General features: G+C 32.0%; 1 protein-coding gene across 2 annotated transcripts in view; it reads left to right on the top strand.

The window, feature by feature from the left end:
- The window catches only part of Nipped-A (Transcription-associated protein Nipped-A), a 375844-nt gene that overhangs the window by 212168 nt on the left and 141231 nt on the right, over window positions 1–22445 (top strand). For both annotated transcript variants that reach the window (XM_075378320.1, XM_075378311.1), the window contains 5 exons: window positions 6681–6919; window positions 11037–11194; window positions 15159–15404; window positions 19347–19477; window positions 21219–21387. In XM_075378320.1, the coding sequence (XP_075234435.1) occupies window positions 6681–6919; window positions 11037–11194; window positions 15159–15404; window positions 19347–19477; window positions 21219–21387 (943 nt within the window). The remainder of the gene's footprint in view (window positions 1–6680; window positions 6920–11036; window positions 11195–15158; window positions 15405–19346; window positions 19478–21218; window positions 21388–22445) is intronic.

Here is a 22445-nt window from a genome sequence, read left to right as displayed (position 1 = left end):
AACTCTGTGCAAACGATTCAGTATATCTGCAAATATATTACCAAAGATTCAGATCAAGCATTTTTTAGTTGAAAATCAAACGAATTGAATCAGTACATTATTGGTAGATATACATATCTACATCTGTACATGTGTACAGTTATCACATACACATCTAGATATGTACTTCTGAGGCTGATTGGCAATATATTGACTTTCCAGTACATCTACGATACCCTACTATTGTTTACTTGGCGGTTCACTTAAAAAATTATCAACGTATTTATTTCACTGAACAAAATCTCCAGTGAATCTTTGAAAGTCCACAGAAGACAACACTTATTGCATTTTTTGAGCCTTGTCAGTCCGATGATTTCACTAAGACGCTGTTATGTCCTGAAGTTCCTAGATACTGTACCTGTAATAATAACAACTTTAGCTGAAGAAAGCATGGAACTGACGTTGAAGTATTTCCTGTAATCAAAAAGGATGCTGCTCTGGGTAGAGTATATACAATTCATCCGAACCATAGTGAATGCTTTCATCAGCATATGTTATTGCATAATGTTAAAGGACCTACATTTTTTGATTGCTTGAAAACTGTTGATGGTGTTCTAACCAAACATATAAAGCTGCTTGCACTGCACTTGGCTTGTTGGAAAATGATAATCACTGGAAAGCCAATCACTGAAAAATATTCACTGAAAAATTGATAGAATTATTTGCAATTATATTAATTTTTTGTCATCTTGCCCAACTGGACGTATTGTGGGAAATTTTTCCAAAAAGATTTTTGTAAGGATATTTTATATCAGATCCAATGTTAAACCATAGAGATTGCAGTTTCAGATAAAATATTGAGTAGAGGTCTTATTGAAGATATTGTCATTACATTAAATGAGAAATACTTATGTGATTTTGGTTTACCAGTGTCAACACATGATAATCAAGAAGCTATTAATGCTTTTGATATAATTTTAAGACTTTCTTTCAGCATTGATGAACAGAAAGAATTTGTAAGTATTAATCTTCCTAAACTATTATCAGATCAGCGTCAGGCATTTGATGATATAAATGACAGTGTTGCTAGCAACAACCCTAAGATGTTTTTCTTAGATGCTCCTGGAAGCACTGGGAAAACTTTCTTAATTAATCTGCTTCTTGCTCAAGTTCGTTTAACTAATAACATAACAATCAGTATAACATCTTCAGGAATAGCTGCTATATTTATAAATTGTGGGAGAACTTCATATTCCACTTTTAAGTTACTGTTAAATGTTGCATGTATGCTAGAATCTGTTCTGTTTGTAAAAATGGTCCACATGGATAAATTTTGCAACATACTAAAAGTATATGATGAATGCACAATGAGTCATTGAGTTCATATTAAAACCATTGATCAAACCCTTCGAGATATTAGATTATGTGGTTAATTAATGGGTGGTATAACTTCCGTGTTTGCTGGACACTTTCAGCAAACATTTTCCATCATTGCAAGAGGAACTAGGGCTGATGTTGTTCAGGATGCCTTAAATCATCATCCTTATGAAAATGTGTCCACACTTAATTATCTTAAGAACTAATATGAGAGTTTATCTTGGAGGTTGCAATGCTAACGTTCCCTTACAATTACTAAACATTGGAAATTGGACTCTTTCTCACAATGATGGTTACATTTCTGTCAATGAAAACATCAGTATTGTTGTGCATACAGTGGATGATCTCATGTCCAATATTTATCCAGAAATTAGTAATCTTTTACAAAAACCAAACGTGTGGCTTTGTGAAAGATCTATCGTAACTACTCAAAATATTTGTGCAGTTTAAATTAATAATATGATTTTAGAAAAAGTTGAAGAACAAAGCAAGGAATGTCGATCTGTAGATTCTGTAAATACTGAAGAAATCCACTGTTCTCCAGAATTTTTGAATTCTCTTAATCCTACAGATTTCATAACCTTCGGGTCTCCATCTTAAAATGAGAGTTCTGATATTTTACTATGAAATCATAACCCTCCAAGATTACGTAATGGCATGAAGTTGCAAAATCACATCATTGAGGCTACTATTTTGACAGCTTGCTCTTATACCTTATATCCCAGTGATCCCAACAGACTTACCATTTCAATTCAAGTGGCTGCAATTCCCTATAAAACTTTTGTTTGCTGTAACAATCAATAAAGTGCAAGGCCAGACATTCAAACACATTGGTATTGATTTACAATCAGACTGTTTTTCTCGTGAAAAATCAACTTACAATTATATGTTTGACTTTTCAGAACTAATAATTTGGAAAGTCAATAATTCTACTACCAGAAAATCAAAATGCCTGAAAAATATCATATACTCTGAAGTTCTATCAATTTAACACTGTTAGAACATGAATTGGTTACATTATAATCTTGAGATTTGAATACTCAAGTTCCTTACTCTTCAAGAAATACAGCGATGTGATATATTTTTTTAATTGGATACCTAATATAATTATGTTTTCAGATAACTTAAGTGAAAATTAAAAAAAAAAAAAATTTATTGCCTCTATACAAGATTTGAAAATTCAGTCTATAAGTCTTCTTTATTGCTTCATACTAGATTTATATTGCAGAATAATATATAACATGGCATTATTATGACATCAAAGAATTTTCAGATTAAATTTGAAGAATTTTATAATAAAACAATATTTAATAACAGTAAAAAAAAAAAAAAATATATATATATGTATTTAAAAGAACATGTCTACATGTTCTACTTACAGTGTAAGTGCACATTAAAAAAGTATTTCTTGAAATTCAGAATTCATTTTAACCATTTATTAAAATGAAGTAACAATGAAATTTACATTTTTTTTTAATTTCTCAGTAATAAATGAAGATATCAACTTGATTTTTGGTGTGTGTAATCTTCATGTTAGAATCTAAAAACTAATTTCTAAATTTTTTGAAATACTGAGGTTTAAGGATAAAAACAGGTAGTGAATTTTTTTTTAAACCAGCCATTTTTTTTCTCAGTAACAAATGAAGATATCAATTTGATTTTTGGTGTATGAATTCTTTATGTGAATATTTAAAAACCAATTTCTACATTTTTGTAAATTTGACTTTGAAAGGGATGAAGAAACGTAAAAACATTTTGAACAATGATTGCAGATTTTCACCATTTCAGACCATAATAAATGAGATATTCATATATTTAGGCTTGCCATTACTCTTTAGATAAATATTTAAAAACCATTTTTGGGGTTTATGAATTTAGATTTTTTATGCAGTGTGATGATGTATGGTGCGGCAGCTTAACCAACCAGCCACTGCGTGTGTTATTATATGTGCGATGTGACTGGCTGCACCTGCTTTCAGTTACTTGACTAAAAAATACAAAATAAAAAAAATTCACTGCAATGAGAAACACAAATAATGTTACAACACGGGCGAAGCCACAACTGGGATGCTAGTTATAGAATATATCTGGTGTTCATTATTTTTTATACATGATATCTATTTATAGACCTACAGATCATATATTACCATAAAAATAGTCATAATTTCATTGACATACAAGATTCAGTAATTTTATTTAGTATAGATACAATTTCAACAGAGAAATATCTTAAAGGATTATTCTACTAACTTTACAACAGCTGGAAAATAAATAATAATAGTAATAATTATTATTTTTTATTTTTTTTTTTTTACGGGCATCAACTGCTAAGGTCTCATCACATTCTAAAAAAAAAGAAAAGAGGTTAGTATCACCATCAGGGTTGTCATATGTAAGGGTGTAAAGGGCCCTTACATTTTTATTTAAAAGCACAAAATACACAAAACATTAATCCACAACACTTACAACACTTAGGGGTGTAAAGGCCCCTGATCTTAAAATTTGAGAAAATAACACAAATTACATAAATGGAAAATAAAGGTCTTTACAATACCATTATCTCCTTCTACCTGTCTCACTTATTTATTTGAGCACCCTCGAGGCACCCAGAACTGCTGTTAAGTAGCATATCAGTCGCCCCAGGATGCCGTGGCAGTTGACATCCCCCTATAAACAGTCCTGTAGGACAACTCATCGGGGTCGTCCCAGCATCATAAGAGCAATCTGAGTACCTGTTCAGGATGGCCAAAAAGCCCCTCGGTGGGGAGGCTGCCCTTCCCGGCCCTGACCTACTTGGGTACAGGCATGCATTGCGCATATCTATAGCCTCGCATTCTCAGACCACCCTTGAGGGTCCTCCATGCCATCATTGGACACATCCCGACTCCCTGCTCTGCATGCAGGCGAGCCTGGGGGGCCTAGGCAAGAGGGTTACCTCCTGTCACTATACGTGCCACGCTTCGAGACTCCCTTTTATATATAAGAACTATCCCTTAGAGTTTGTTTAACACAGCTTTAAATTTTCATTTTTACAGATTTTAAAAAGTCGACTGGCATGTAAATAAGCAACTATTTTCCATTTTCCAAATCAGCAGTAATATCGTTTCTTAGCCGGAACCTCTTTCTGAGGTCCTCATATATGGTACACTCTTCCATTAGATGCTTAATTGCAAATGTTTTATTACAAACACCACACGTTGGCCTTTCTTCGCCAGTTAACAAATATGAATTTGTTATTCGCGTGTGTCCGATTCTAAGTCTGGTCACAGGCACTTGTTCTCGGCGGTCAACTTCACGCTGCTTTTCCATTTATATGGAGAAGTATTGACTGAGTTTAATTTTGTATTTAAACTCCTGCAATCAGTATTCCACTTGTTTCTTATTATGTTAGACAGTTTTTAACATCTGTCACCTTTACAGGAATTGCATCCCAGTTATTGCAGACTGTTGCCCTTTTGGCAGCTTCGTCTGCACTTTCATTACCTGCAATACCAGCATGCCCTGGAGTCCATACAAATATGCATCGCTGTCCTCGTTGGTTTACAACGTACAAAATGGGCAGGATGTTTGCAATTATGACATCCTTAATGTTCTTGGTCCGAATTGCAACAAATGAACTTAGAGAATAAGAATATATTAGCACTCTCTCTTCACAGTAGTGTTCTGTGTACCGAAGAGCTTGCTGTATGGCAGTAAGTTCTGCCATATCTGGCAGTTTCCAAAATTGGGCTTCTCCATTTACATGTATGGAGCATCCAACACCATGTTCAGTTTTAGAACCATCAGTATAAATTCTAATATGTTCTTTGTAACTGCTGATGGTTGATAAAAATTCCTGTTGGATGATCACTGCTGGATTCTTTTTTATTTCTACCTGAGAGAGATCCAATCTTGTATTTACCACTGGCAAAAGCCATGGCAGTATTTGTCTTGTAGAAATTGCTACTGTCTCTGGAATAGCAATTTCGTATTTTCTTGTGGTACCTAATTCCGGCTGGTCTGGAATAGGTTAGTGTCCATGTCATAGGGAAAGCAAGGTCCCCCGACTGCCACTATTGCCCTGGTGTACAGGACGACGCTGAGCACATCTTTTTCAAATGTGCTCGGTGGGCGGAGGATCGAGGGACACTAGAGGCTGATCTCGAAGTACTGAGCTCTCACAATGTGGTTGCGATGATGCTCTGTGACCTGAGCAGCTGGGAAAGTGTAGCCCGATTCATCAGCAACATTTTCAGGGCCAAAAAGGTTGACCTGGATAGTCCTGAAAATCAGGTAGCACCTAATCAGGCTAGTACTTGACCGGAAGTAATGTGTTAAATGGTTCCGAGTCGAGTCTTGGTAGAAATGGGGGTGGTTTTAGTCAGTAGTCTGCTGATAGTGATTGGATAATACCATCAGCGGGAGCCTAACCATGCATAAATGCATTTCAACCTCCCTCCGAAAAAAAAAATTCTTTGTAATAAAAGCATATTTGGTAAATGTGTTTTGTATATATGTAGTGTTCTTTAGGATCGTATTAGATCAATATGTCTTCACTTCAAAAATAACCCAACATTGACACAATATATTAATGACAGGACTTTAATTGCCTAAAGCAATTGTATAACTAGTTATGGTACAATTTAAAGTGTTTAATTAAATGAGCTGATATTAACATTACTTTGATGATATTATTATTACTTTGACCACCTAAACCATTGTCATTACTACCAAAATAGTTTACAGCAGAAGCAGTGTTCCAAACAAATAACTGAACTACTTAGCTGAATTAGATCTGTCAACCTTCTGATGATTTGTTAGACAAATTCTTCTCTTAATCATATTCAAAGCGTGTATTGTTTAATGATAGGAAAATTACTGCTAGATTTAAATTTAGCTTCTCAATTTTTTTTTTAAACAATGTAATAATTACATCTAGTCTATTTCTTCACCGTATATCTCGTACACGACTACCATAATTAAATACATAAATCATAAATTAGATAAAAACTACTGGGAATTTTTTTTTTTAGCTTGGTTTATTACTGCAGTTACTAACAGTGTTGGTAGGGCAGGTTTTCAAAGTCTTTTCAAAAAAATAGTTATAAATTAAGGAAAGGCTGATATAATATCCAGAACATCAAGAAATCTGATCAACTTATGAACTCATCTTAAAAGTGATTGGAGTAAATAAATGTAGAAACTCTTTAAATTTCTCATTAAAATATACATAATATTTTCTAACGTAGAATATTTTTCATAGCTAGACAGTCGTTTTTTTTAAGAATTATTATTAATTTTACTCTTTGAACTCATTGAATGTTTTTCTATCCTTTCATTTCTAGAGATGAGAACTTAAAAACGTCTGAATTAACTGTTAAACTTGAACCAGCATTTTTAGCTGGATTAAGGTGTTCAAATCCACAAATAAGAACAAAGTTTTTTGAAATATTTGATGGATCTATGCGGCGAAAATTACATGATCGTTTAATGTATATTTCAAGCTCACAAAATTGGGAATCGATGGGTCAACACTATTGGTTAAAACAGTCCATCGAGTTAATCCTTGTGACTGCTGTGTCAAGTAAGTGTTAGTTATTACTAAATCATTAAAATTTTTGTTTACAATAGACAGCTATTTAAGTTTTCCTTTCTCTTTCCCATAAACTGTTTCAATCAGTTTTGTTTTCAAGTTATAATGCCATACCCAACTAGTTTACTGTCATGTAGACTTGCACTTGGAATATTGTGTAATACTGTGATATTTACTTTTAAAAAAATCTTTGATAAACTCCTTGTATATTTAAAACATCATATAAATTAAAAACAAAAAATTAGAATTAATACTTTGAAAGAATTATTTAAATAAACAATTAAGAATAATTTCTAATTTTGTGAGACTGACAAAATGTAATAAATCTATTGTATGACAAAGTTGTATCTATTGTTCAGATATATAATAATTTGTGTAAAATTATTCACCTGTCAAATTATTTAATAGATTCAATGATCTTAGATATGTAGAAGTGTAATTTAGTCTGTAGAATTTGTACAGAACCCTTTGGGATTTAAGCAAAAATGATTCTGTCCTGGTAATTCATAGTTACCCATTGTAATTAATGTTTAATATTTTTTCTTAAAATAAGGTTTGAACATCAGTCAGTTCAATTCTAATCTACAGAATCAAATTATTAATGCATTTATTCAAATTATTAATGCCCTACAACAAAAATTGACAATTAATTCAGCTTTCATTTTTTAAATTGTACATTTATCAATCCTAAGCATAAAACCAAGATGTTGAACTTTAAATACTATTTTTTTATGTTGTAAATTTGTAATTTATTTTTAAAATCTTATTTAAGTATTTAAAAATTACATTTCTAACTAGCATGTAAAATAATAAATGAAGAAAAAATTAAAACTAATGCTATTAGTGAACTGTTTAAATATACAATTATGAACAATCTATGAACTGAGACACTGGCAAAATATAATAATTTTAAGTTGTTTTAATGAAAATAATGTATTGTTTAATATTTTTAAAAATTTAAACATTACAAATATGAAAACAGAAGTAAAATTAGAAACATTAACCATTATTTATTGGGTTTATTTGGATTTTTATAAAATCATATTGATTTATGGAATCAGTTAAGTAATTCCAAAATAAAAAAGGATTCTAAAAAGTTGAGAAATTTTTAAAACATTAAAGTTTACATTACTTATTTGCTTATAGCTTTCATATGTTTTAGTTTAATCAGCATTCAGAAAGTTTAGGAAAATATGCTAATTATGCATAATTTTAAGAACTGATATATGTTTTATCAATTTAAGAATTTATGCAATTACTTTATTGACACTTATTTTTATCAGGATGTCTAAAAAACTGATCGAACTGTACTAGTTTAGCCTTTCCAATGAGTTATTAAAATGAGTATAGTGATGAAATCCAATAAAATAATTTTTGATATCTATTGAATAAAATGGAATTTTACATAAATGATAAAAAATGAAAAACTCAAAAATCATTTAAGCACATATGTATCTGTGCAGAGTGTTTTGTATTTTACTTTTATTTGTGGTGCTATAGGATTTTAGGTGAACCTAAAAAAATATCAAGTGATTCAAAATGGCTTCATTATTTTAGAAGCATATAAAAATTTATTGAGGTAACTTATAGATTTGGTTGAGGTCTCATTTCATAGAAAAACACATCAAATTTGTTTCCCAACATTCACTTTGGTTCGATAGGCTTCCATTTGTAATGTGACGTACATCCCACCTGAAGTGAATCTCATTCCAGACCAGTGAATCTGTGAATCCCATTCACAGATTGTGACAAGTGAATCTCATTCCTGGAACTGCAGCACCCCCTATTTCCACTTGATATTATCGATAAAATTTTATATGTGTCCCTTTTTTCTTTAATTCTTTCATTATACTTGTAAAATATATAATAATAGCTTAATGTTAGCCATCTCCCAGTTTATGAAAAAGATACAAAAATCTTTGTATGGAACTGTGCGCTTTACAGTTCCAATAGTGTGGTGTTTGTTTGTTAGGCACATGTGCACATAGGAAGCTGCATGCAAGGCTGTGAGGGGGAGAGAGAGAGAGAGCACTGTCACTCCCACAGTGCCAACCCTGGCGTGCTGGTGGAAGGTAGTTTTTTCTTTACTCCGCGGTAGTTTTTCTTTACAGGGAACATGGAATTGTTCCTTGTTCATTCCCTTTTCGAGTTTAGTCGGTGGAAGGAATATGAAAGTGGTTTACTTGTTTTTTTCAGTAGTGATCAGAAGATGGCGGAAAGCAAGGGCTCTTTGATTGCCAAATCTGTCCAAAAACACATTGGAAGGGCAAAAGAGAAGATAATTATTATATTTGTTTCTGTGTACATGGAAATTTAAATTAAGCACCATTGGACTGTAGTGTTTTTAAGCGGACATTTTATTAAGTTATTTTCTAATAATACTAAAAAATATTACCTGTATTGATGTTTTATTTATTTGGTTAAACCGAATACGGCTTTTGTTAAGTATAGAGTGCTTAAAAACCGTGTATCATATTCAAGAATATGATATAGTGTAGAATTAGATTATTATTCCAATTCCAGCAATTCTATTTAATTTTTTTTTTCAGTTCTTTTATTTTACAGAAAACTTTAACCGTGGCCTTGAAGAGGCCCAAAAAAAATTTCTGGTACAGCACCCCCACTAATTTTAGCTACGAGCCGTCATTGTAGCCACAAGTTGGGCATTATCTTTGCAGCTTTGGCGTTAATTCTTAAATCTTTCTTTGTTAAGTCTTAGCTCAACAAGATCGGCCTGACCAACCTGGGAATCTAGTATCAAGAAAATATTGGGATTCTAGGCAGTAGTGATGTAGTGGTGCCCCATCTTGCTAGTAGTAATGGCATCCATCTCAGTCATCATCGTCTAACTGAGGAATTAGAAAATTTTGAACCAAATAAACTATACAATTTATGATTGCCTTCTGGAAGAAGAACAAGCCATATAGTCTTTGTTTGCTTAGGGCTTACAAAAAACAATGACCTTAGGGCTATCACAAATGTGCTGCAAAGTTTCATGAGGGTTTTCGCTATCCTGTATTCAGCAGTTATGAGTGCTCACATTGCCACTGATGTGAAATGTTGGCTCATCACTAAAAATGTATTATGTCTGCAATTATATTTATCATTTCCACACAAAACTGCAGCTGAGAAGAAACTTTGCTGTCATCTGTAATATGTTCAACCATGATTAGTTTTTATGGTTCAAGTGCAATCTTTCTTTTTCTGTTTAGCTTTCAGAACCACTGTAAGGTATTATTACTTCAGAGGATGAATGGGGATGATATACATATATATGAATGTAATGGTGTAGTCTTGTACAGTCTCAGGTCGACCATTCCTAAGATGTGTAGTTAATTGAAACCCAACCACCAAAAAACACTGGTGTCCACGACCTAGTATTTAAATCCGTATAAAAATAACTGACTGTCCTCGAATTTGAACCTTAGAACTCTGAACTTCAAAATCAGCTTATTTACAAAGATGAGTTCACCACTAGACCAACTTGGTGGGTTTTCAAGTGCAATCGTTTATATATGTGCCAAACAGTAATCTGTGAAATGCCAGTCTCACATGATGCACATCAAGTTGATTTCTTCGGACTGTGTGCAAAGCCTTCTCTGAGTTATTCCACAGCAGCTTCAGGGATGCATGGGCATTCTGGTGATTTTGTATGTTTAACAGAACAATCTGTCTCAGTGAAGGTTTGGTGCCAGGAGTAAATTGTATGCTTACTTACTAGGAGGCTCCTTACCGCATTCTTTATGAAAATTATGTTGAACTGCAGTTACTGACTGCAAATTGTGAAACCAAAACACAGCAAGTACGTTCCACACCAGTAAATATATCCATTTTTAACAACATTGGTGACGGCATTGATACTGGTGAAATTTAGTACTAATGAACTACATTAGTCAAAACTTGATGTGTTTTGCTAAGAAATGAGACTTCAACCGAATCTGTAAGTTATCTAAATAAATTTTTATATCCTTTTAAAAATGTGAATTTCTTTTTGAATCACCTGGTATAATGCTATGCATGTGTTAGTATTTTATGACTAGAGCCATGATTATGCATTTTATGATAGAGACAGCAATAATGTTCATTTTATTTTTATTTTTTTGATTAGGTTATCAGATACAGCTCTCTCAGGATTCTGCTCTTCTTCCAAGCATTTCTTCAGTTATAAATCTGGCTGATCCTGCAGATAAAGATAAATTTGTTGTTTATGCAACCATTAAAGATGAACCAACAGAATTTGACCAATCCATCATTGAACCTAATCAGGTATGGAGTAGAATAAAAAAACAACTTTTGTTAAAATTAGTGCACTTAAGTCTGTCATTTTACCCTTAGAACTGAGAGTTCTTGTTCCAGTACACTACCCATAAACAGCAGACAATAAGATATTTGTTAGGCATTTTAAAAACCTTTAAAATTTGTTTATTTAAATGCTTTATAAATCTGATTCGCTGCCCTCATGTCTCTAACCTGACCATTCCTCTAACCTGATCATCCAAGTGTATATGGTTACAAATAGATAAAAATGTTACCTTGAACAAAATATCTCCTAGTAAAGGTTAAGACAGAAGTGTTGATATCAAATTACTCAACAAAAAAAAATAATCATATTGCAGTGTTTAAGAAAAAAATTGTTTGGACACTATATTCTTTCCCAACCCATAATTTTAATATAATTCTTACTATTTTACATAACTTCACCTGATTTTACTGTATATCAGGAAAACATTGAGGAACCATTAGACATTTTTCTGAGTTGGCCAAAGAAGAATTTAAACAAGCAATCAAAAACACACTATTAAAAAAGAAACTAGAGCAAAATAACATATTCTCACAATATTTTTAAAACTTATAATAATAAACATTAAGTCCTGCTATCCGTTTATATTAAAGTTTGTTAGCACAAACTTAAATTTAAAGTAAACAGAATAATCAAATCCATGACTAAAATTGGCAAACCAAGTTCTCATCTTACAGATTCACTGCACTTATGTCTAACCTGACTATAATCCAAGTGTATATGGTTACAAATAGATAAAAGTAGTACCTAGAACAAAATATTTCCTAGTAGAGTTTTAGACAGAGACCGACCAAACACTGTTATTTACACAAGAGTCTAGGAAGGATTCAACTATAAAGAAAGTTAAATCAATGACTTAGTGGATTTAACAGGAATCTGCGGAACATTACATAAAATTGAACTCTCAGAGATTCTACCAGATAAAAATCTCAGGAAGTATGGTGAGCTTGCTTGTAAGATTTCTTTCTTATTCATGAAGTAAAGTACTTTGAAAACAAACAAGCCAAAAATGGCCCTCCCAAGGAAGAGTTTTAATACTTTTTTTAAACTTATATCTTTGATTTACCAGAATCCAGCAAAAACATAAAAATGGATTGAATATAATTATGTTTTTTGATGAGTCATTACCGAGATTGAGCAAAAGACATCCTCAAATAGCAAATTGAAGAGATAGTATGAATCTCTTGTTAGAGGCATTAAAAAAACGAGAAAAAAGTAATAGTATTATATTATAAAAAACTGTAATCAACATCTTAAAATAAAAATACCAAAATTTTTCATATAAGGTCAAGAGCTACCAAAAAATTATATCACCCTGACCATGGCATCATCATGGACAAGTCTTCTGGAAAAAGCTTATGAAAAAGAATATCTGCTGTAATTAACAGCAGATGAGGTTTATTAAAAAGCTGGCATGAATCACCTAAGGAAGCACTCGGATATGTTCTACATATTTTGGATTACTTTTACCATAAACAAATTTAACCATAATGAACCAGAAAGATGGCATAACAGTACTCTTAGAATTAGTCGAGTGATGAAAACCACACTGGTCACAGCCTGGGGGTGTGGTTGGTTGTGGGTGTTGTTTAGTTAAAACTCAGGAACCTCTAGACTTTCAAATGATTCTTTTACAAATGTTTTATTGAACTTTGGGGATATTTTTATGTATAAATTTACCCAAGTTACTGTGTGAAGAGTAAAGATCAAAACAGAGAGCATATCATATTTTACAGTATCGTTTTCCATGTCATATTCTATTTCTAATTAAATTGTGTTATGCCAGTTTCAGTAAAATGGTTCTCCTACAAATAAAATTAGAAAAGAAGAATGAATTTTGTTTTAGTATTTCATTTACCAAATTTTTTAGGTTTGTACTACAACAGCTTTGTTAAATGACTAATAAATGCAGAAGATTTGTAAAAAAGTACGGTTAATAAAAACTTTTAAAAATTGGTTTTTTATTGAAGCAAAACAAATGGCCCCAATAAGGTAATCTAGTGGCGTTAAGTCAGGTGATCATGGTGACCTACTGATTGTTCCACCAGGTCCAATCCATTTTAAGAAATTAGCATTCAAATGATTTCTAGCTATTAAAGAAAAATGTGGTGTTGCATCATCGCTTGGAAAATTACTTGCAATCTATTTTATAAAGGTACTTCCACCCAAACCCTAAGGAGAATAAAAAGACAGCACCATAAAGACATACTGAAATCAATAAAAGATAAATTCAATAAAACACAGTCAAGAGACTATTGCAGAACCTTAAAAAATCAGCTTCAAAAGTATGAACCCCCAGCCCTACTAATAAAGAATGAAAACAGTAAACTGGCCCATAACAATAAAGGCTAAACTTAAACACTAACACCCTAATAACAACACCACCAGAAAACATCAACCCTCCCACAATAAAAGAAGTCTACCAAGCACCGGGTGAGATGAAGAATTACAAAGCAGCAGGAGATCAGACTTTTGCTGAGATCTGGAAACATGCAGGAAGAAAATTGGCAAAAGCAAAAATTGCCTTTCATCAACAGCTTGTCAATATCTGGATCAAAGAAGAACTACCAGAAAACTAGATGACAGCCCTTATTCATCCGCTACACAAAAAAGGGAACAAAACAGATTCTAACAATTACAGGGTAATCTTACTGAGACACAACATACAAAATTCTTTCAAGAATCATCCTCAACAGGTTTGGTTTACAACTCAAGAAAGAACTAGGAAAATACCAGGGAGTTTTCAGACCCTGGAGAAGCTGCCCAGACCAGATCATGAGTCTCAAGCTAATAATGGATTATAACAGAAAAGAAACAAAGATATAATATTTGTAGATTTCATGAAAGCTTATGACTACATTCACAGAGAATCTCTACTAAAAATCCTAAGATACCTTGGAATACATACCAAATCAATAAACATAATAAAACTGACCGCAGCAAATACCAAATCGAAGGTAAAATTCAGAGGGAAGTTCTTGGAACCATTAGAGACCAGAAAATGACTGCGGCAAGGCAATGGGCTCACCGCTATTATTCAACGACGCTATTGAAATGGTAATGAATAAATGGCTTAAAAAATCCCCCCAAAAGTAAAAATAGACCGAAAAATTGTTATGCTAAGAAACATGGATAAAAATTTGATTGTGGTTGATCAATTTTTTTTTTTTTTGTTTATCCTGAACAAACAATACACTCTTCCTCTTTATATAATAGTATAGATATTGAATATACATGAGTAAATGATTGATAAGATATGTTTTATCATCTTACATCAGCATTTCAATCAAAACTAAGACAAAAGGACTTTTCTTTCATTAACTTAGTTTCAATTTGTGTCCATTTTAGTAGTATATGTATGGAATATTAAAAAGAAAAAAATGAATACACAAAATTTACTTTGCTCTTCTTTGGTAAATTTTTTTTAAATTTTATATGCTTATGATGCATTTTAGTATAAAAAGTTTCAAGCAATGAAAATTATAGCAAACAGGATTACATATAAATATATTATTATAATCAGAAATGTTTTGGAAATTTGAAATAGAGGTTCCTACTCTCTTCTTGCTGGGACTTTTATTTGTGATTTACTCATTGTAAGTGAGTATTAGTGAAAGGTTTCTAATGATGTAATAAACTATAAATAAGCTCCAGTTTTCATTCAGAAATTAATTCAAGTTTAACTCAGGATAGAAATGAGCTATAAGATAATTCAAACTATCAGTCATTTCACTAAATCTTTTAATATCTAATTTTTCTTTAGAATTATCAGTATTTTGTTTTACAGCATCTTTATCATGAGTATCTTCATCTAAGTTCAGTAGAAACAAGGTCCACTTAGCCAAGTTAGTTTGAATTAGGAGGATTGGAAAATGAGCAGTGTAACACTGCAAGGGTTCTAATGTTTCAATTGTTTTTTTTCTTTTGCAGGAAGACCTAGATCTTGAACTTGGAGAAACTACAAAGGTTGAAGATGAGTCGACAAACTGCAAAGCTGCACTCAGCCAATTAATTGCACATCAGGCAAAGTTTCTAGAAAAATCACGTGAAGTGAAGGTTTCTCGATTTCTACAGGCTACAGCTCAGCTATGTCATATGGACACTCCACTTGCAGAAAGAGTATGGTTGGATATGTTCCCTCGATTATGGAGCATATTAAGTGAACGACAACAGACTGTAAGTTAACATTCAAGAGAGAATTAAAATTTATGATTATCAAGTAAAATTATGATTAGAAGGTTTATTTATTGTGTATAAAAATACGTTGCAATTGATTTGAAAAATATTTTGATTAAAAATATTATCTCTTTATCATTCATGTTGAACATGATATATTTAAGTTACTTTCATGCATATGAAAATAGTCTCAGTTACTAATTTAACTCCTACTTAATGGACTCCCTTCATTTTCCCACCTTCACTTTCTACCAGAGGTATATCATATTTGAATTGAGAGTTGTACTCTTTTAAAGATATCCACACATATCTTTATGTTTACATACACAATATGATTCTTACAACATCAGATAGTTATCAGATACACAAAACAGTTGAAATAACAGTTCAAAAATTTGAGTAGCTACTCGTAAGATCCTTATGTTCTGTTAAGAAGTACTGAGAATGTAAGCAACTTAATGTTAACTCAAGGCAATCCTCAACATTCTTTTTTTTATCCAACTGGTTCTGGCATAAAAATAACTTAGGATGTTTATTTTGTTAAGAATTCAGATAAGGTGAAATTAAGACACAGATTTCAGTACTTCTTAAAATAGAAAAAGATGTACAGGACAATCTAAGATCAGATTTTTTTTTTCATTTACATCAATTATTTAGAAATTACAATTCAATATGATTTATCACATTATCAGGTGCATAACCTTGTATGATTGGTTCATTAATCATTAGTTAAGATAAAAGTTTTCATTGGCTACACTCTCTCTCTCTCTCTCTCTCTCTCTCTCTCCCTCCCTCCCTCCCTCTCCCCTCTCTCTCTCTCTCTCTCTCTCCTCTCTCTCTCTCTCTCTCTCTCTCTCTCTCTCTCTCTCTCTCTCTCTCTCTCTCTCTCTCTCTCTCTCTCTCTCTCTCTCTCTCTCTCTCTCTTCTCTCTCTCTCTCTCTCTCTCTCTCTCTCTCTCTCTCTCTCTCTCTCTCTCTCTCTCTCTCTCTCTCTCTCTCTCTCTCTCACTCTCTCTCTCTCTCTCTCTCTCTCTCTCTCTCTCTCTCTCTCTCTCTCTCTCTCTCTCTCTCTCTCTCTCTCTCTCTCTCTCTCTCTCTCTCTCTCTCTCTCTCTCTCTCTCTCTCTCTCTCTCTCTCTCTCTCTCTCTCTCTCTCTCTCTCTCTCTCTCTCTCTCTCTCTCTCTCTCTCTCTCTCTCTCTCTCTCTCTCTCTCTCTCTCTCTCTCTCTCTCTCTCTCTCTCTCTCTCTCTCTCTCTCTCTCTCTCTCTCTCTCTCTCTCTCTCTCTCTCTATCTCTCTATCTCTCTATCTCTCTATCTCTCTATCTCTCTATCTCTCTATCTCTCTATCTCTCTATCTCTCTATCTCTCTATCTCTCTATCTCTCTCTCTATCTCTCTATCTCTCTATCTCTCTATCTCTCTATCTCTATCTCTATCTCTCTCTACCTCTACCTCTATCTCTACCTCTATCTCTCTCTACCTCTACCTCTACCTCTACCTCTACCTCTACCTCTACCTCTACCTCTACCTCTACCTCTACCTCTACCTCTACCTCTACCTCTACCTCTACCTCTACCTCTACCTCTACCTCTACCTCTACCTCTACCTCTACCTCTACCTCTACCTCTACCTCTACCTCTACCTCTACCTCTACCTCTACCTCTACCTCTACCTCTACCTCTACCTCTACCTCTACCTCTACCTCTACCTCTACCTCTACCTCTACCTCTACCTCTACCTCTACCTCTACCTCTACCTCTACCTCTACCTCTACCTCTACCTCTACCTCTACCTCTACCTCTACCTCTACCTCTACCTCTACCTCTACCTCTACCTCTACCTCTACCTCTACCTCTACCTCTACCTCTACCTCTACCTCTACCTCTACCTCTACCTCTACCTCTACCTCTACCTCTACCTCTACCTCTACCTCTACCTCTACCTCTACCTCTACCTCTACCTCTACCTCTACCTCTACCTCTACCTCTACCTCTACCTCTACCTCTACCTCTACCTCTACCTCTACCTCTACCTCTACCTCTACCTCTACCTCTACCTCTATCTCTATCTCTATCTCTATCTCTATCTCTATCTCTATCTCTATCTCTCACACTCTCCCTCTCCCTCTCCCTCTCTCTCTTTCTTTCTTTCTTTCTTTCTTTCTTTCTTTCTTTCTTTTATATATATAAAAGAAAGAAAAAAGCAGAATGAACAGATGTGCAAGCAGGTGGTAGACTGAATATAAATTATTATAAAAACTGTGATCTCTAAAGAAAGGTATTGTTTTATTCAGGATAATTCTATGAAATTTCAAATTCAAAGAAAGCAAGATTTATAAGGATATTGGTCTATTATCTGTCAGTTATTTATAGTCTGAAAAAATTTGTTGATATTGAAAATTGTAACAGTTAGTGCTTATGAAAAGTATTATCTGTGTAATGATTTGTTGCAATAAAGAAGTAAAGGTATTTGTTAAATTTTGAGCTATGTTAATTATAAAAAAAGTGAATAGTTAATCTGCATTATATTGATGCTACATTCTTGTTGGATTGCATCCTGACCCCATAATGGAAGACACCCTCCATGTGATTGTTTCGGTCACCACACCACCCCCTCCATATCTAGCCCTTATGGGCTTTACTGGGGGTCATGTTCAGTACCTCGGAAATGACATTCTTCAGTCAAGCCTCAGTCAGAATCCCACCGATGCGGATGCCATAAGCGACATTCCCATCGGTGTCCCACTAACATAAACTCCAAACAAAACACACCCAGCCAAGTCTCAAACAAGACTGAATGACTTTCTAAGAATGAAGTAACTGAACTCTACCTACCCAAAAGGTAAAAATGAGTTCGACACACAACGAATCATAAAACGCAACACAAAAACATTAACAAAACATCACAATAAAAATAAATAATGTAATATAAAGCATAACTATCGAAAAACAAACAAATCTATAATCAAACAGAAACAAAAACAGCAACAGATTAACAAATTATAAAACCAAGCATAAACACAAAGAAGGAAAGTCCAAGCGGAACATCACACCCGTTCAGCGATCCTTTCTTTCACCAAATGTGTAATAAAACTTTATACGATCAATAATTCAGCCTGACTTTTCCAATTAACACAGAGATTAAGTGTCAACCCGATAATATCAAGTCGATTAATTTGTCATATAAATTGTAAAGTGTTTAATTATTAATTTAAATATTGTTGTAGCATTAAGTAGCAAATAGGCTGTTGTAACCATAACTTAAATGACCTTGTTAGTGTCAATTATTATTCCACTATAAAGAGTCTTATAATTTTCAGCTCAAAATTATCTAAAATCATATTTCCTTGTAATTTGGAAGTCAGTAGTAATAAATATTATTAAAGAATGTAAATATATTGTGCATTATAAGTAATTTGATGTAATACAACATGAACATGATAGAAGCATGAAAACATTAACAATATTTTAAAATTATTTAAACATTTTTAAATTAATTCTATTTTCTGAAACCTTTGTTTTCTGAAACCTGTTTGAATTCTTTTTCTGAAAGATGAAATATTTTTTGTATTATAAATGTGCGTGTAACCAACAATTTTTTTTTCTTTTAGTATTGGTATTAAATGTACTTAAACGTTTTAATAATATTTATTAATAATGTTAATTAAATTAGTCATTTATTTTTTTATTGGTATATCTTAAAAAAATTATTTAAGATAACATAACAAAAATAAAAGTAATTATATTTTTTTTTAAATTCTTAAAAGTACTGTGTTTTATCGTGCCAGTTGAGTGAATAGTTCTATATAAGGTTTGTAAAATGAACCAGTTTCAATGACAACATCCTTTACATATTAGCATAAGTGGTTAATATAGTTTTGTATAGTTCATTAATTTAATTTATTAAATCTGTTATTCACTATTTTTATAATCATGTTTTTCAGGTCTTGACTGGTGAGCTCATCCCATTTTTGGCTAGTGGTAGTCATGTTGTCCAAAAGGACATTCATCCTAGTGCTGTATCTACATTTTTTGAAGCTTTGTCTCACTGCAATCCTCCTCTTCCAATCAAATCGTTAGTAATTCTGTTATGAATTTAGTCTAAAGGAAAATTATTAATTAGTTTTTACATTTACCTCTTGAAAAATAGGTTCAGTTTAAATGAAGAACAATAGTTCTTTTTACACAATGAGTGAAAATACTCTTTAGAAAAGTAACTTTTTGTAATATTTCCATTACTATATTAAATTTTGTTTTCTGGTATTAAAATTTATAATTTGATTTTTTTTTAATACTGTGTTGCAATTTTATATCTTGTACCTTCATTTTTTTATCACATCTTATACTATAATGTCTATCTAACTTGTTTTCTTTTTTTGACATTTTAAACTTTTTTGATGTAATATAAAAATTTACTAATCAAACCAGTAAACATGGATTAATTACACCAAGCATTTTATGTCACTTTTTTTTTATCATAAAATAAAATTTTAACTGCTGTTTTTTAACTCTTCTGTTCTCTTGCACATGCAGGTTCCTAAATTATTTTGATTTTATTTTATCAAATTCTTCTACGCTGCATTTAAAATTATTGTGGAACAATTGAGATACCCTTCTTGGTCAAATAGTCCATGATGGAAAGCCATTTGATAAGGGATATAATATAGTGCAGCCTCTTTATTGTCTGCACACAAAGATATCTTTTCCTGAGCCTTTCATAAACCTCATAATGGTAATTTTAATTGACTGTCCATGACGGAACAGTTTCTTTAACTGCTAAAAACACATCATTGATAAAAATCACAATTATCATTGATTTGAGTTCAGATTTGCTCATTTCTTATTTTTTTTTTGTTTGAACATTACTTTGCAAGCATGCCACTCCCAACTTTGGTGTTTAATTTTGAGTTTGTACTTTAAAATCCATCATTTGTTACCAGGTTGTACTTCAAAATCCATGATTTGTTACCTGTTTGAGAGGTTATTTCACCCTGGATACATTCCAGGAAGCCCTCACTATCTTTCCATATACTTTTCATGTTCTCAATTCCTCGTAAAATCTCATGAATTCCAATATGGTTCAAATTTAAATCACTGTCATCATTCGCAACAGTTACCTCACAATAGTTTGCTCTTTTTTCATATTCTCTTAATCTCCATTGGATTGTTCCAATTTTTCTTAAGTTTGTGTTATATTTTCACCAAGTTTCATCCTCATGGAAATATTCTGATAGATCCTTTAGAAGAGTTCTTGAGCAGTTCCTTCATTAGTACCACTGTAATAGTGCTCATATTGAAGCGATTAGAAAATCTATTTAGCATTCATTTAGTTGTGAGGAAACAGTTTAATATGTATATTTTACTAATTTCACATTGCTCAGTGTGTTGAGTTTAATGATTTTTAAGAGTTATTTATAACATTTGCATTTCGTGGTTAATATTTTTTGAAATTTGATGACTTCTTCAAGACAGACTTCATTAACACCAGTGCCAAATGCAACATTGATGAAAAAAATTCACAATTAACTGAAAACAAATTTACACTGATATGAGGAACTCCTTTATTAAATCTTTCATTGTAATCATTTGTTATTCATCTGTACAGTTTAACAAATAAATTTGTCATAATGAATGGTGTGAGTAAGATATTATTATTTATATTATGAAAATTAGTTAGGTTAAAAAAAACACTTTGTACTCATTTATTCTCCTTGAAAGAATAAATACATTACTCCTTCTTTTTGAAAAATATTTTATAGTTACTTTTGTTTTGTTTCATTGTATATTAAAATATATATTGGCAAATTATTTTACAGACACGCAATGAAATATTTAGGTAAAGCTCATAATTTATGGCACCAGGTGACTTTAAGATTAGAACAAATGGTGGCTGAAAATGCTAGTCAAACAGCAGCCAGTAAAAACAAACGTGAACAATCTGGTGCTGACTGTTATGATTTTGAACCAGAACCAGCACCTCAACAGGTAGATATTTATAGGTTTTATTTTTTTAAGTATATATATATATATATATTTATTTAGTATAGGAATTAATAAGTTATCAGAGCAGTGTTGGTTAATCTATGAGTAACTGTATACTGGTTTACACAACAAAAATGAAATATTTCATGAAACATGTGCATCAATAATTTGTTTACTTTGTGACTTAAACAACAATAAACAAAAAAGCTTTAGTTTTGACTTGAACTATCTAAGTAGGCAAGTTCTTATATTAAATTCTTGAAAATATTTATGAATTAAAGGAGTTTAGCATTTTGATGATTATAGTATTTCTACACAAAATTAACAAATCAAAATGTAAACTCCTCACAAATGAAATCGTACATATGAATCTGACATGGTTCAATATAAAACAACACTACTTACTGTTCAAAACCAACAGTCCAATTACAAAAGTTCTTGCTCAATGGCTGCAAGTAATTCCCTGTAAAAGCATTTAAAATTCTATATTGATTTTAAAGTATGTCCAAAAATTGTGTTGTTTTTGGAGTAGAAATTGGTTTGTAATTCATTTACAAAAGTTAACTTTTAGTTGTACATTTTGAAGCCTTTCTTACTTAAAGACTTAGTTTTATATTGAGACTGTGCAGTATTATTTCAAAATTGATCTATATTGTGTTTTTATGTATTGCTGTTTTTTTGCACAGGGAAGTAAAAATAAATTTATATTTTTTGCATTGTTTGTTAATTAATGCAGTATTTAAAACAATATGATATGTATTTTTAAAATAGCTTTAAAAATACATATGTAAAATGTTGTTGCATTCTGTAATTGTTTCAATTTATGGTTTATAGTTAAAATGTTCTCATAGTGAATATTTTATAAATATTATTATTATTTATGAATATTTTATAAATTGAAAATTGAAAATTGCATGTAAAACATTTTGCTCACTTTATTTTCACGTATTCACATGCTGTTAAAAGTTTATTTTTTACTGTATTGTTTTTAAATTAGTTATCATAGGATAAATATAGCATGGTAAGATAAATATGAACTATAACAAAATACAAATGTTTGT

Source organism: Lycorma delicatula, chromosome 1 (assembly GCF_047948215.1).
Source record: "Lycorma delicatula isolate Av1 chromosome 1, ASM4794821v1, whole genome shotgun sequence".
NCBI lineage: Eukaryota > Metazoa > Arthropoda > Insecta > Hemiptera > Fulgoridae > Lycorma > Lycorma delicatula.
The sequence above is the reverse complement of the archived record's forward strand: the minus strand, read 5'-3'. Positions and strand labels throughout refer to the sequence as shown.